The 14961-nt window shown below is 38.6% G+C and overlaps 5 protein-coding genes across 10 annotated transcripts; 3 read left to right on the top strand and 2 right to left on the bottom strand.

Moving 5' to 3' along the window:
- Positions 1-409: 409 nt before the first annotated feature.
- LOC111781739 (seipin-2) lies at positions 410-3623 on the top strand. Of its 4 annotated transcripts, none has more exons than XM_087119973.1 (3): positions 410-1687; positions 2499-2985; positions 3349-3623. In XM_087119973.1, the coding sequence occupies exons 1-2, from the start codon at positions 575-577 to the stop codon at positions 2976-2978; spliced, it is 1593 nt and encodes a 530-aa protein (XP_086976099.1). In that variant the 5' UTR covers positions 410-574; the 3' UTR covers positions 2979-2985; positions 3349-3623. The 4 variants fall into 4 exon arrangements, with proteins under 4 accessions (XP_086976099.1, XP_086976098.1, XP_023518199.2 ...); XM_087119972.1 differs by having other exon boundaries at positions 3183-3623; XM_023662431.2 differs by lacking the exon at positions 3349-3623 and having other exon boundaries at positions 410-1105; positions 1229-1687; positions 2499-3117.
- On the bottom strand, positions 3561-4954 carry LOC111781741 (aquaporin NIP1-1). Its single transcript, XM_023662433.2, has 5 exons — positions 4771-4954; positions 4444-4668; positions 4158-4355; positions 4013-4074; positions 3561-3932 (listed from the first exon to the last, which is right to left on the bottom strand). Exons 1-5 carry the CDS (start codon positions 4870-4872, stop codon positions 3719-3721), a joined length of 801 nt encoding a protein of 266 aa, XP_023518201.1. The 5' UTR covers positions 4873-4954; the 3' UTR covers positions 3561-3718.
- An 805-nt stretch (positions 4955-5759) lies between these two features.
- Positions 5760-7884, bottom strand: LOC111781740 (aquaporin NIP1-2). The gene is made up of 5 exons (XM_023662432.2): positions 7373-7884; positions 7065-7289; positions 6604-6801; positions 6439-6500; positions 5760-6313 (listed from the first exon to the last, which is right to left on the bottom strand). Exons 1-5 carry the CDS (start codon positions 7493-7495, stop codon positions 6094-6096), a joined length of 828 nt encoding a protein of 275 aa, XP_023518200.2. The 5' UTR covers positions 7496-7884; the 3' UTR covers positions 5760-6093.
- A 970-nt stretch (positions 7885-8854) lies between these two features.
- Positions 8855-9813, top strand: LOC111781999 (uncharacterized). The gene has a single exon (XM_023662755.2). It carries the CDS (start codon positions 8995-8997, stop codon positions 9796-9798), a length of 804 nt encoding a protein of 267 aa, XP_023518523.2. The 5' UTR covers positions 8855-8994; the 3' UTR covers positions 9799-9813.
- Positions 9814-11067: 1254 nt separating this feature from the next.
- LOC111781537 (heat stress transcription factor A-4c) lies at positions 11068-14572 on the top strand. 3 transcript variants are annotated; one of them, XR_015414361.1, is made up of 4 exons: positions 11068-11222; positions 11359-11905; positions 11995-13062; positions 13955-14572. XR_015414361.1 is itself a non-coding variant. In XM_023662192.2 (3 exons), the coding sequence occupies exons 2-3, from the start codon at positions 11687-11689 to the stop codon at positions 12997-12999; spliced, it is 1224 nt and encodes a 407-aa protein (XP_023517960.2). In that variant the 5' UTR covers positions 11068-11222; positions 11359-11686; the 3' UTR covers positions 13000-13376. The 3 variants fall into 3 exon arrangements, 2 of the variants coding, with proteins under 2 accessions (XP_023517960.2, XP_086976101.1); XM_023662192.2 differs by lacking the exon at positions 13955-14572 and having other exon boundaries at positions 11995-13376; XM_087119975.1 differs by lacking the exon at positions 13955-14572 and having other exon boundaries at positions 11115-11905; positions 11995-13376.
- Positions 14573-14961: the final 389 nt, after the last annotated feature.

Below are 14961 nucleotides of genomic sequence, written 5' to 3'. Positions count from 1 at the left end.
GACGACGAGTCGAGTTCTAGGTCGCTTTCTACCTTCTATATCTTCTATAATCCATATAGCTATAAATGTGAATTTGGACAATATATAGGAAATTTGGACAGAGTAGTGGGCCTGATGGGCTTAATATTTGGGCCTATTTAGCCATTTTACAGTGATGGGCCAAGAAAGAATGGCCCACAATCATGCAGAATGTGTTATTATTTACGTCATATATGAAAAATAAAAAAAAATATTATTCGAGATTTTTTTAATTTAAGAATATTAATGAAGCTTTTTAAGGTTTTTTAAGATGAGATTGAAAGTTTAGAAAATATTTTTATTAATTTAACTTAAAAATTATAATAAATAAATGAGAATGAGATTGATTTAATAAGTTTTAAGGAGGAAGGGTGAAATTAAAAATGATGGAAATTATTAACTACGTTGCAATCTCATCTGAAACAGGCGATCATGTTGAGAAACTTTATCGGAATTGTGTGTATTTAAATCTGAAAATCGAGGAGGATGAATTTGAAGATTGTAAGAAACCCAATGTTCTGGTTTTAGATTGCGCATTTCGATACTCCATCTCGGTATGGAATCCCACGACACCAAAGATAAAGATAACGAAGACGATGATGACTTCTTCGACACTCTCGATGAGTTCCCACCGGAGGATTCTTCCGTCACCGATCAACCTCAACTTTCGACTTCACTTTCTTCCATTTCCGACTCTTCTCCGGTACCTGAAACCTCGTCCGAGAATGAATTCTCATCTGTCGATTCATTACGCTATCGCCCCTCTGCTCGCCGTAGGATCGCAGGCGAGACTCTGAGCTCAGATTCCTCTATCAGTTCCCTAACAAGTACAATCGACGATTCGGTGATGATGAGCCCCGAATGGAAAACCCCAGAAATTCACCCGAATTTTATTGACGATGTAAAGAAACTCGAGGGATCCGAGGCTTTATCGGTTCAAGTAAGCTCGTGGGGAGGTTCGAGTAGCGTGAAGGATGAGAAGAGTGAGGTATCGACGGTGACTACTGTGGAGACTAATTCGGGCCGCGAACTGGGCGTTTCGGAGGCGGAATCCGGCCATTCTTCTTCAAACCTACTTATGTTAATGGTAGGATTGCTAATCAAGGCAATTGGGGTTCAACTTAGCTTCTTCGTCTACAGTTTCTGCTTTCCCTTGTGGTTTTTATATCATTCTTACACGTTTGTTTTCCATCCTTTTCAAACAATTAAGCTTGGGAGAGCATATGTGACAGGAAAGTTATTTGGGTTTTGTGAACTTGTTACTGCTGTGGTCAGTCCTTTGATATCTGAACGGTTGAAGGAACCCAAGTCTCTTTGGAAGGCTGGACTCCGCTGTGTGTGGGGCTTTCTGTGGTCGGCTTATGTTTGTATCATCTTGTGTGGTCTCTTGATTTCGGCGCTTATATTTGGTGGGTTTTTAATGAGGTTCTTAGTTCAGGAGCCTGTTAAGATCAAAGAAGTATTAAATTTTGACTACACCAAACACAGTCCTGAGGCTTATATGCCGATCTTACCTGATTCAGATGTTCTTTATGGTCGGAATTGTAAAGAAAATGTCGTAAGTGGGAAGACCCAGTCGCGTGTTATTCCTCATCATCATCATTTGCAGGCCATTGTCTCACTAACATTGCCAGAGTCTGAATATAACAGAAATCTTGGGGTCTTCCAGGTATGTCTTTATGCATTTTGTTAAAGGAATATGCCTTTTCTAATTATGACAAGTAACGTAATTTTCACATACTTTTTTTTTTTTTTTTTTGGTATGTTAAGTGTCGATCTTCATTGAAGTCGACTTGATATTATCTTAAACATTGCTCCAATGGATAAGATTGTGAATCATAATCCAATTCCTTTTTACCCTACCTTAACCACTTAGCGATGGAATTTGCAGTAGAAACCACTATGAAAGTGTGCTTCTGAGATGATTGTCCAAGGCTTCAATGATTAATTTGGTTGGATAGAGGATGATATGGGAATAGTAGCATAGCATTCGAGACATAGGAGCTGCTAAGAACTTGATTTATACATCTATGTTGTTTAGTCGTATGCATTGGTTCTTTTGTGCATAACCGTTCCATGAATTATGAATAAAAGTAAACAAGAAAAGGCCACGGTAAAATAAGTTCAACACTGTGGACACCCTGCAATACAAATAAAGCTAATATAGTAATGGTTTCAGTTGTCTAAATCACAACCAAATATTAATGAAAAACTCCCTGGGGAACGTCAAATAGTTTGCCAACTATGTGCGTACGTGATGAAGGTGGGTCGGCGAGGTCTTTTAGAATCTTGCTTGGATCAGACAAGTTCACAAGAACGTCTATATATTATTAAATTCTGTAATTGTTTGGTTTTGATTTGCCTGAAAATTCTATTTTAGTTATCAGTATCATCAATGGATGTGTATACTCTCTCTTAAGTGTGTTTGGGTAATGTTTATTATGTGATTCCTTGTGAGATATTTGATGGTCATGCTGCAGGTAAGAGTAGACTTTCTTTCTGTAAGTGGTGACGTTCTTGCAAGCTCAAGCCATCCATGCATGTTGCAGTTTAAAAGCGAGCCCATTCGCCTTTTACTGACTATCCTCAAGCTTGCACCCCTTGTTACGGGCTATATATCAGAGTCCCAGACTCTGAATCTTAAGCTTAAAGGTCTCGCCGAAGGAAATATACCGACAGCCTGTCTGCGGGTTACAATTGAACAGCGAGCAGAGTTCAGTCCTGGTGCTGGTATACCTGAAATATATGATGCATCCTTAATCCTTGAATCCGAACTTCCCTTGTTTAAAAGGATTATATGGTATTGGAGGAAGACTCTCTATGTATGGATTAGCATGACATCGTTTATGATGCAGTTGCTTTTTATGCTGGTCTGTTGTCGACCGATAATCCTTCCTAGAATGAGAATGAGGAGAAGGGATGGATCTGCTGATGTAAGCTCCACGAGGAACGACATCTAGGCATGAGGTTAGATAAGAACAGGCCCCCCTGGATATCTAATCGAAGTGTTGAATCAATAAGAATTTTGTTGCTGATATATAAAACCCAACAATTCCAATATCATTGGTTGCTCCAATACCGAATACTACATATTTAGTATGACCAATTCTTTTATTTGTTAGTTTTTTTTCGTTGACTTGTATGTTCTTGGTTTGAATTTGAAGTCGATGGGGATGATGATAAGAGAGCAGATCATATTTATGACTATACAGTTCTAGAAGCCATTTCAACTCGAACAACTCGAAGGGCAATTTCTTGTGGTAACCTACATTAGACTGAAGTTCTATGCACTGTTAACCGGGATTTTCATTGTGTGTATGATCTCACCAGGGCTACACAATTGGGGCGAAAAGAACGTTCATGTGGAGGATTCAAAAGCTCGAACTTTTATTTGTCATCATCAGAACTTGAAGCTGTGTAACGTGTGCATCGATGAGCAGAGTTCATGTGAACTTCTGCGCAACCATAAAAGTTCGAACTTTTTCTAATTTAGATGTGGGATTCTTAGTTTGGTTCGTGTTCCAACGCGAATCTAGTTCATGTGACATCAAATACTTGTTCATTTCCATATCTTTTGATAATACAGAAGTAGAAATGTTTGGTAACTGGAAGCTCGTCTATAGTAAAGTTTAAAGTACAAGAAAGAAAAAAAAAAAAAAAAAAGTCCTTTCGATATAACCCTTTGGTGTCTCAAAAGTTTTCATGGGGTGACATGACGACTTTTGAGGAACGAGGCACTTCGAGCGATCTCTCGTAGAGGTTTGTCTGTGAACCTGATGGTATTATACACTAACGCACCTGATATTGCTCCTAGAATAGGTGCTGTCATGTAAATCCATAATCCTTTGAATTCTGCAAACACTAATGCAGGCCCCAAGCTTCTGGCTGGATTCATGGATGCTCCTGTAATTGGCCTGAACAAGATGGGATACTAGATTCGTCAAGTATTCATAAAGCTTTTTACTTAAAACAACATCAACATTCAGCTTAATACCCTGCAACCATCACGTTCAGAAGCACGGTAGCACCGACAGCGAGTCCAGCAAGTTCACCAATCTGTAAGATAAAGGAAGGTTAGATTCCGTGTCCTTTCAACTCAGTTCAACATAGAAAGTTTGAGGAGAAAAATAGGAACTAACGGCTCTATTGTCAGTGGCAACACCAGAAACCACAAACATGAGGTAGAATGTGATTATGAATTCAATGACAAAGGTCTGCATGTATGAGTCGCTTGGGAGAGTTCCTGGAAAGTGGTCTTGTTTTCCATTAAAAATTAGCCTGAGTGTCCAACTTGCTAATGTTGATCCAAGAACTTGAGCCGCCAGATATGAAGGCACCTGCAGCAAATTTGAATTGGGTTGCCATCAGAATCGAATAAGCAGCAGTGAAAAAGCTTAATGAGCTGCAGAGAGAGAGGTAGATTACCTCACTCCATGGAAATCTTCTGGTAATGGCAAAGGATATGGTGACAGCAGGGTTAAAATGAGCACCGGAAATGTGGCCAACGGAATAGATCATCACCATTACAACCAAACCCCAAACAATTGAAATCCCTGGGAAAGTGATGACTCCATCTTTGCTCAAATTCACAACCACTGATGCTTCGCCTGCAAATATCACGAAATATGTCCCCATAACCTCTGCAATCAACTGTTTCCACCAAAACAAGACAAAACAAAATCAATCATTCTATATCAAATCCCAAAGCTTGAAAATGGGTGTTTTCAGACAAGAACAGAGAGAGCCAGAGACCTTCTGAATGAGAAGTACAGAGACACAATCGGATGCAGAATCATCTTCGACACTCATAGAAAGACTGTGGCGTTCATTGTTGGAAGCTGAACTCTCTGCCATGATTGATTTGGTTGAAGCTTTGAAATTGGATTGATTGGTTTGAAGAAGAATGCTGTTTTTATAGCAAATGTTTTAAAACTGGATAAAACCATAAGATCCTGTTTTTAAAATGTTGTTGAAATGTGTTCTAACAGCTGGGTTTGGTAAGAAACGATGCTGGATTGAAGAGAAAAGACTGAACAGTCTGGCATTCTCTGTTTAAAACCTCAAACTTCATCCATAGATATACTCAAAAGGTTAAACGTTTTATCCTTAAAATAGCAGAGAATGATCGGCTCCATCGACCTAGCACCAATATCTCTGTATACATATGTTTAATATAGGTTTAATATTGATCGATGAAATTCGAAGATTAGGTAGCAGACATTTTTTCTTTCTCGCACCCTTATAAAAACATATGTTACGTTTTTGTTCCTAACAGACATGAGATCTCACAATTCACATCTTTTAAGGCCCAAGTTCTTAAAACGTGTCTACTAGTGAGAAAGACTTCCACACCCTTATAAGAAATATTTCGTTCTTCCCACTGATGTGGGATCTCACAATCCACTCACAATTCACCCCTCTCAAGGCCCAACGTCCTCGCTGGCACACCGCCCTGTGTCTGGCTCTGGCACCATTTGTTTCCACCCAAGCCTAAGTTATTAGATATTGTCCTTTTTAGACTTTTCCTTTCAGGTTTTCCCTCAAGGTTTCTAAAACGTCTCTGATGGGAAGAGGTTTCCACACCCTTATAAAAAATACTTAATTCTCATCCCAACCGACGTAGGATCTCGCATAAAATAATATTGGTTATACAAAAAAAAAAAAAAAAAAAAAAAAAAAACGTTCACGTATCTATGAAACACAAATGTAGAACTATTCTTCGCCTTATTAGATGTGAGAACGAAAAAGAGTTTGACGTATGGATTAAGAGGCATAGGTACCCCCCTTTCAAGAAACTTGTGAATTGACAAACAGGATTCATGTGAACTTCCCGGCAGCCATCAAAGTTTGACATTATCCTTATCCATATGTGGGATTCTTAGTTTAGCTCATTGAAAAAGTTGTCTGATTTCCATGTCTTTGGATAATGTAAAACAAAAACAAAACATACAACTTTCTCCCTGCGCTCTAATCCATCTGCATAAACTTTGAAATACAATGAACACCAAAAAGAGAACCCTTTTGTTAGCCTACAAAAGTCTTTCATTTTGTAGAAGTGAGAAAAGTAAGAGCTCCTCAATGCGAGCCACTACGACTTTGTCCTCTGAGAAAAGAAGCACTTTTGGTGATCTCTCGTAAAGGTTTGTCTGTGAACCTGATGGTGTTGTACACCAAAGCACCTGAAATTGCCCCCAAAATGGGAGCCACGACATATATCCACAACCCTTTGAACTGCCTTGACACTATTGCAGGGCCCAAGCTTCTGGCTGGATTCATGGACGCTCCTGTAATTGGCCTGAAAAACAAAGATGTTGAAATTTTCAAGCTTAAAGAAGGTCTCTTGATGATATAGCCAAATGGGTTTCTTATAGTTTAATGTTTTGAGTATGAAAATTCTTTGAAGATGTTGAAATTTAATACCCTGCAAACATGACGTTGAGAAGCACTGTGGCGCCGACGGCAAGTCCAGCAAGTTCACCAATCTAGAAAATCAGGCAACAAACAGAGACGCGTTGAATGAACCAAATTCAAGTGCAATTTAGAGGTAGGAATTAGAGTAAATCATGAAGAAGAAGATGAACTAACGGCTCTATTGTCAGTGGCAACGCCAGAGACCACAAACATAAGGTAAAATGTGATGATGAATTCAATGACAAAGGTCTGCAAATATGAGTCACTTGGGAGAGTCCCTGAAAAGTGGTCTTCTTCTCCATTAAAGATTAGCCTAAGTGTCCCACTTGCCAATGTTGATCCAAGAATTTGAGCTATCACATAAGCTGGCACCTGCAACAATTTTTAATTGCCTTGGAATCAGAATCAAATCAGCACACCCTCTTTGAATTACTTGATCAAAATCAATAATTAGCGAGAATTTTCAAGAATCTCCCAACCTAAACAGCTTGGAATTCTCACCAAAATTGACAAAGCCTTTGACTTTTCTTGTTTTTCAGATTATTTGGATCGCGGGGTTCAACAATTTTACCAAACTAAGCCGTGTTCAAGGAGAAAAGCAAAAAAAATGGACATTAGCAGAGCGGTTGACTGACCTGTTTCCATGGAAATCTCTTGGTGGTGGCGAAGGCTATGGTGACAGCAGGGTTAAAATGAGCACCAGAGATGTGGCCGACAGAATAGACCATCACCATTACAACCAAACCCCAAACAATTGAAATCCCAGGGAAAGTGACGACTTTGTCTTTGCTCAAATTCACAACCACTGATGCTCCACCAGCAAATATCAAGAAATATGTCCCTAAAACTTCCGCAATCAACTATTTCAACACCCGAAACACAAAAATCAGCCATTCAATCATAAACAGAACATGAATTGAAGATTTGGAGAGAAAGGGAAGACCTTTTGAATGAAAGGAACAGAGATACAGTCGAGTGGTTCTGTGGCAGTGAGGGGTGTGGGTTCATCTTTGATGTTCAGAGGAACACTGTGGTGTCCATTGCTGGGTCCTGAAATCTCAGCCATGATTGATTGCAGGAAGAAGCAAGCAGAGACGTGGGGTGACAAAGAGGGAAACTTGTTGAGATTGCTTGCAGAATTGAGGCAAAACCCAGATGATGAGATGGAATTTATAGAACCCCAAAAGGATGAAATGGGAAAAGAGAGAGAGAATTGACCAATTTACGTTTGTTGTCTAATGGTTACTTTAATATAACATTGCAATCAGTTTGACATTGGAGACATCGTTGAAAATGGTGATGTAAGAAGATGAGAATTGAAGGCTGCTTCAACTACCCGCCGGATTTACAGAGAGAGATATGAATTCACCATATTTCCCACCGCAGTTCCGGACACAAAAATTAGTATAATTACTTTCCAATTCCTTTTGGCTTTTCAACTCTCAATGGGTCACTTTGGATGTTATGTTCAGTTGGGGTGCCCCAGAGCTAAACCAATAGCACGTCCGCGCTTCTAATGGACAATGCTCATAGCTTCTTGATTATCGCCACTTTCACTGATGTGAACTTCCTCGAGCTAAAATGTGATATCTCACCTCGGTTAGGGAGGAGAATGAAATATTCTTTATAAAATCGTGAAATCTCTCAATTAATAGTAGGCTTGGACTCTCAAGTTTCTCAAATTCAATGGAAGCTAGTGATAGATTTAACATATACTTGAGCAGCTTCTTGTATTCCTTCTTATTGCTTTTCATATTAGTTTTCATGTCTCAATTCACATCTTCGTGTACGGTGAGTATAATGACCCTCATTTTCTACTAACTAAAAATCGCTAATATATATATGATATAACTTATTGTGCGAAAATATTCATTTAAATTTCGTAAAATAATATCACGAACTTACATGATTAAGACAATGTCTCAAAGCAGTACAAAAATAAATATTGAAAATAAACATAAGTCTATAACATTGTTTTATGAAGTCGTTTTAAATAAATATTTTTGTATACGAAGTTACGTCATGCATATAATAGCGACTTTAGGTTAGTAGAAAACTAGAGTCGTTACAATTGGTATCAAACTCTAAGTTATAGATTATGTAACCTCATAGCTTAGCATGCTTCATGGTTCCACCGCTAATGGCTCATCACCGTTAGATATGTGTTATGAAAGATAATAAGTAATGTTTTGTTATATTATAATTGACCCGGGATGGAATATGAATGTTGAGATCCAAAATTTAAAGATAAAAAAATAATTAAAAATGATTTGGTTGTATGGTAATTAAGGTAGTTTTGCAGAAACGGTCATAGTTTTTGTTTAAGAAAAAAAAAAAAAAAAAAAAAAAACCCAATTTAAAATTAAAAAAAAAAAAAAAAAAAAAAAAAAAAGGAAATGCAGTCTCCTGTCTACTTTCGTTTATTCAGTTCTTTTCTAGCTACGGTTCCGAACCTAACCAGTCGACCGTTAGACCGAACCTAACGCTCATTTTTCAATTTGATTCCATTTCATAATCCATTTTACCCCCAAACTCTCCTCCTCCAACAATCTACTTTCAACAACAATGATATCCAAGATCATCAAAAGATCTCCCTCCAAGACCTTACACCGCCGCCGCCGCAAGTCCCCCATCAAGAATGCCGTCGCCACCGTCCACCGCTCTCTCTATACCTGCCACCGCCGTCTTCTCAAAATCTTCTCCAAGTTGGCCCGTATCAGCACTCCCAACCGCCACAAAGGCTACAAGGCCTTGAGGAAAACTGCATCCACCGAACCCGACATTGTACGAACCCTAATCTTCGAGTACCGCCTCCTTCCACCTCTCATCTCGCCGGCCAAGCGGACGGTTCTACTCGACCTCGACGAGACTCTGGTTCATTCCAAACTGGATCCGCCACCGGAGAGATTCGATTTCGTAGTCAGACCTAGGATCGACGGCGAAATACTCAACTTCTACGTCCTCAAACGTCCCGGCGTCGACCAATTTCTTGAAGCCCTAGCCGATAGATTCGAAATCGTAGTTTTCACCGCCGGATTGAAGGAATACGCGTCGCTTGTGGTGAATCATTTGGACAAGAAATCGGTGATTTCGCACAGATTGTATCGCGATTCTTGCAAGGAGGTGGAGGGGAAATACGTGAAGGATTTGTCTGAGATCGGGCGGGATTTGAGAAGAGTAGTGATTGTGGATGATAATCCAAATGCTTACGCTTTTCAGCCGGAAAATGCGATTCCGATTGCGTCGTTCATTGACGATCCGGCGGACAAGGAGCTTGGGAAATTGGTAAAATTTTTTGACGTTTGTGATTGTTATGATGATATGAGGGATGCTGTGAAGTACTATTTGAGTAGAGAATTCAAATTCTGATTTAGAAGTTTGTTTGTTGATTGAAATGATTATTACTTGTAGTTGTTGAACAATGCCTATTGTTCAATTCGAAATTAGAGGCGTCTTCAATTTATTATTAGCTCCTTAATTTCCTATTTTCTTATGAATTAATGTCAATCCTGTTAGACGAACAGGACTCTCCACAATGGTATGATATTGTCCACTTTGAGCATAAGCTCTCATGGCTTTGCTTTGGGCTTCCCCAAAAGGCCTCATACCAATGGAGTTAGCATTCCTCACTTATAAACCCATGATCATTCCCTAAATTATATCATTCCCTAAATTAGTCGATGTGGGACTTCCATCATCCAACACCTCCCCTCGAACAAAGTGCGCCTCCCCTTAATCGAGGCTCGACTCCTTTGGAGTCTTAGTCATTTTTGACTGCCTTCGAGGAGGGGCTTGACTCCTTTTCTTTAGGAGTTCTTTGTTCGATATTTGAGGATTTGAGGATTTACCAATTTATTGGCACGACTAAGTTTAGGGCATGGCTCTGATACCATGTTAGACGAACACGACTCTCCACAATGGTATGATATTGTCCACTTTGAGCATAAGCTCTCATGGCTTTGCTTTGGGCTTCCCCAAAAGGCCTCATACCAATGGAGTTAGCATTCCTCACTTATAAACCCATGATCATTCCCTAAATTAGTCGATGTGGGACTTCCATCATCCAACAAATCCCACCTACTAATTTATTCTATATTTAAGTTAAAAATTAAATGAAATATATAATATGGCTTAAAAGAATAGTTTATATGAATGAACTGAGACTAGAAAGTGATTAGGAGAATATAATAAATATTTAAACAAATAAACATTTGTTTAAAAGAAGGTCGAGTATTATTAGCTAATCGAGTGAGTGACTGAATGAAATAATTAAAAAACTTGGAATGGGTTAAATTTAAAATTGGGAGAAAGTTGAAATATAGATGTGAAAGGGGAATATTAAATTCATAGTCTAAAAAAGAAATGTGAGTTACCACGCAATCATCAAACGGCCGTTAAAGTTTCAACTTCTTCGCAATTTCTGCTGCCCCTTCCTTTTCCTTTTCTTTATTTACAAAATCATTTGAAATTTATAAAAATTAAATATCAAAAAACGATTTTGGTCCTTTAATTTTTAAATTACAATTTACGCACTTTTTCAAATATAAACAAAATTAGAAACCGAAACGCTATAAATGAAATGAAATTAAAAAAGGTAAAGCGTTTTTAAAATTTTGATTATTAAGCTATATTATACATTCGAATTATATAAAAAAAGAAAAATAATAAAAATGAAGGAATTTGCCTTTTCCGACAACATGGTTGGGTTATATTCATACATGGAGGATTGCTAATTTGTGTGTTAATTTGGGTGCTGATCGATTATGGCGACGGGGAGTGGAAGCGCGCATTTGGTAATCCTCTTTTTCTTCAGCTGACGACTTCTTTTTGTAACGACTACGCAAAGATTAACAAAACTGAATCTGGTGGGTCTTTGATTTTTATGTTCCCCAATTATTTGCCTCAATTTTCTGCTGGACTTCATCGCAGGGAGCTTAACTTTCCTCGAAGTTTCTGTTTGGTTGAAATTTGGAAACCTTGCGGGAGATTCAAGGGTTTTTCTTGTTAGGGTTTCTTAGCCTTCAATTCTTGCGACAAACGTCGATGTCATTCCAATTCGGTAAACCCTATCGAGGGTTTTCTTTTTCGAGGATGTAACGGTTTCTTTAGGTTAAATAAACTCTGTGAAGCCTGCGGCGGAGGATTGAGCTTTTGATTCTGAATCTTTGTTCGATTTCGTGTTGCCCCAAAGTGGATTCATTCTGGGGATTTGAATTTGGTACTTTATGGTTTGCGATTGGGGGTTTTAAGATTCGGGATGATGGACGAAGCTCAGGGCAGTTCCAATTCGTTGCCTCCTTTCCTGACAAAGACTTACGAGATGGTCGATGATCCTTCGACGGACTCAGTTGTATCTTGGACTCCGGGTAATAAGAGCTTTATTGTGTGGCAACCACTGGAGTTTTCGACTGATCTGCTGCCGAAATTCTTCAAGCATAACAACTTCTCAAGCTTCATTAGACAGCTTAATACATATGTAAGTCAGTACTTAAGTCTGGCTGTATCCCAGTTCATTTTACTGATAATCACGATTTTTTTGATTGAATTAGTTATTTATTTCAATAGGGTTTTAAGAAGGTGGATCCAGAGAGATGGGAATTTGCAAATGAGGATTTTGAGAAAGGTCGGCCAGACCTTTTGCGGAACATTCACAGGCGAAAACCAGTTCATAGCCATTCGTTGCAGAATGTTCAAGGACAAGGACTTTCATCTCCATTGTTGGATCTTGAAAGGAAGAGATTCGAGGAAGAGGTTGAGAGGCTTAAGCACACTAATGAAAAGCTTCTTCTTGAGTCGCAGAAACACGAACAAGAGAATCGTGAATTACTGTTGCAAATGCAATTGATGAAGGATCGGTTTCGATGTATTCAGCAACAGCAGCAAATGTTGCTTTCTATTGTTGCCCATGCTTTGCAGAAACCAGAATTAACGATTTATTTTGTGCCAGAATCACAATCTCATGAGAGAAAGAGGAGGTTGGCTACAGTCGCCTACTATTACAATGAATCCAGTGCTGAGGATGATCCGGCAGAGCATGCCCATTCAGTGTCAAAGAAGAATATGGATTACTCTTCTACCTCGGATCTCAACATGGAGCAGCTCGACCAGTTAGAATCATCCCTAACATTTTGGGAGAGGACCATTCACGATGTTGATCAAGCTATCATTCTACCCAATCTGAAGTCCAACCAAACGAAAAGTGACATCCAAAGCCCACATATTTCTTCTGTACAACTAAATAGGAATTATCAGTCCGAGTCACATGTTATCGACATGAATTCAGAGCCTGTTGGAAGTATTGCTTCTGATCCCATTGTGTCAAGAAAAGATGCTGATGAAACCACTGCGATTGTGCGTAATGGGGCCAATGATGTGTTTTGGGAACAGTTTTTGACTGAGAATCCTGGTTCATCTGATCCTCCAAAAGTTGCACCCGAAGGCAAGGATTCTGATAATAGTAAAAAGAATGCGAATAAATCTATAAGCTTTGGAAAACTTTGGTGGACTGGGAACAAGATAAATAACCTCGCAGAACAGATGGAACATCTTACTCCAACTGAGAAAACGTGACATTATTTGATCTTTTTTAAGTGATGATGCCCTTGTTGCCCTGCCCATGTGTAATAAATTTAGGTACAAATGAAATCGATAGATTGTGCAGCTGTAAAGAGATTAGTTTCTTCCATTTTCCTATAAGCATGATTGTAGGGATTTCTGGCTCATAAATGTCCTTTCTTTCCACCATTTGATTGTGAATAGCAGCCAACTATACATCAGCTTATGTCTAATTCGTTCTCCTTGACTTATCCTCAATGTGAGGTTATCTGATATCTACAATAGAACAGACATGATGCATCAGATAGATGAACGAAAGAAATGTAATTGTGGAAGCTCCGTGTCCAACTTTCAAGTTTTAGTACTAAAAACCTACTCACAATTTTCTTTTCCTCATCTTTGTTCATTGCGATTAGCTTCTTGTCATTTTCTTTTGGTAATGATCAAGCTATTTCTTGTTGGATTCATCTAGCCATGCATTCATAATGCTAGGTTCCTTACATCTTACCATGCTAAGATATGAGGTTCTTATGTTGTATTCAGAGGGCCATGGTCGTGTGATATTTTGGTCTGCATCTCTCTTTCTATTCAACTGCTAGTAAAATTTGTTTATGTTTCTTCGTATACCAATGTAAAGCTTGATACTTGAGTGTTAAAGTTGGAGTTGCTGCCTCTGATAGCCAACCGGATAATGCTGGAAACTCAATATTCCAAGGTCTTCCGTAACAAGAGTTGCCTTCACAACTTTATTTTCATTCTACGTTATGCTGTTTCAAATTGGTGCTGAAACTGAAAGGATATAATTTTTGGAGGTTCTTATTGTGGATTTATCACTTTTATGTAGGTTTTGTCTTATCCCTATACGAACCTTCTCCTTCTAAATTTTCATGATGGATGTTTTTGATGTAGTTTAACTTACATAAACTGTGGTGACAGATTCTGATGCAATCTAATGTGGTTTCAATTTCAGGTTTACTTATCCTTGATATTCAGCAGGCGTGGTTTTCAAATCTCCATGTTAAAATACTGTGACTGTCAATTAACTGGTTGAGACTTGGCCAAGGAAGGCCAAGGAAACATCATGATTGCTGATATTTACAGAATCACAGTGGCCGGAGAAATAAGGTGTGCATTAGTATAGTAATTAATGGCATGATACCTGACTGTAGGTAATTTTGAGTGCGAGTGAAACTGAATTAGTGCAACAGCTATGCATCTGCTATTCCAAATGAATCCCCTCATGTAGGAGCTGTTATTCTATCATGAACTCAGAGGAGCTTTGGGTAGAATCAAAAGTAGTAGAATTGGTTAATGATGCATGCTATGGGATCATTTGTGGTAATGGTGATACTAGGTTCGAGTGCTTAACCTCTAGTGGAACCATAGGTAATGGAAGAGGGAAGCTACTTTTACCTATTTAAATTTGTTTGTTTTGTTGCATCTGTTTTTTCTGTCAGGTCATGAATCTTGTGTTAATCTCGGCTTCTACTGAACTCAGTTTGCTCATACATATTTTGAGAAAAGAAGAACAAGTTTGCTGATGTACTTGAAAAGAAATGGTTCTGCTATCATAATCTGTAGTGAAAAATATTCAGCATTCCCTTGCAAATTTTTTCTTATAACTGGAGAGTGATCTTTTTGGGGTTCTTTTTTTATGGGCAATGTAAATATATGTAAGCTCACCGCTAATAGATAAATATTGTCTGTTTTGACTCGTTGCATAGTGCCGTCAATCTCACATTTTTAAGACGCATCTACTGGAAAGAGGTTTTTATACTTTTATAAAAAATGTTTTGCTCCTCTCTCCAACTTATGCGAGATCTCAGTCTATCCCTCGTGGCCCAGCGTCCTTACTGGCACACTGCTCAGTGGCTTCTGATATCATTTGTTACAGCCCAAGTCCACCACTAGTAGATATTATCCACTTTGGCATGTTACGTATCATCGTTAACCTCATGGTTTTAAAACGTCTACTGG

The sequence above is a fragment of the Cucurbita pepo genome, chromosome 19 (assembly GCF_057944985.1).
Source record: "Cucurbita pepo subsp. pepo isolate OVF chromosome 19, ASM5794498v1, whole genome shotgun sequence".
Classification (NCBI taxonomy): Eukaryota; Viridiplantae; Streptophyta; class Magnoliopsida; order Cucurbitales; family Cucurbitaceae; genus Cucurbita; species Cucurbita pepo.
The sequence above is the reverse complement of the archived record's forward strand: the minus strand, read 5'-3'. Positions and strand labels throughout refer to the sequence as shown.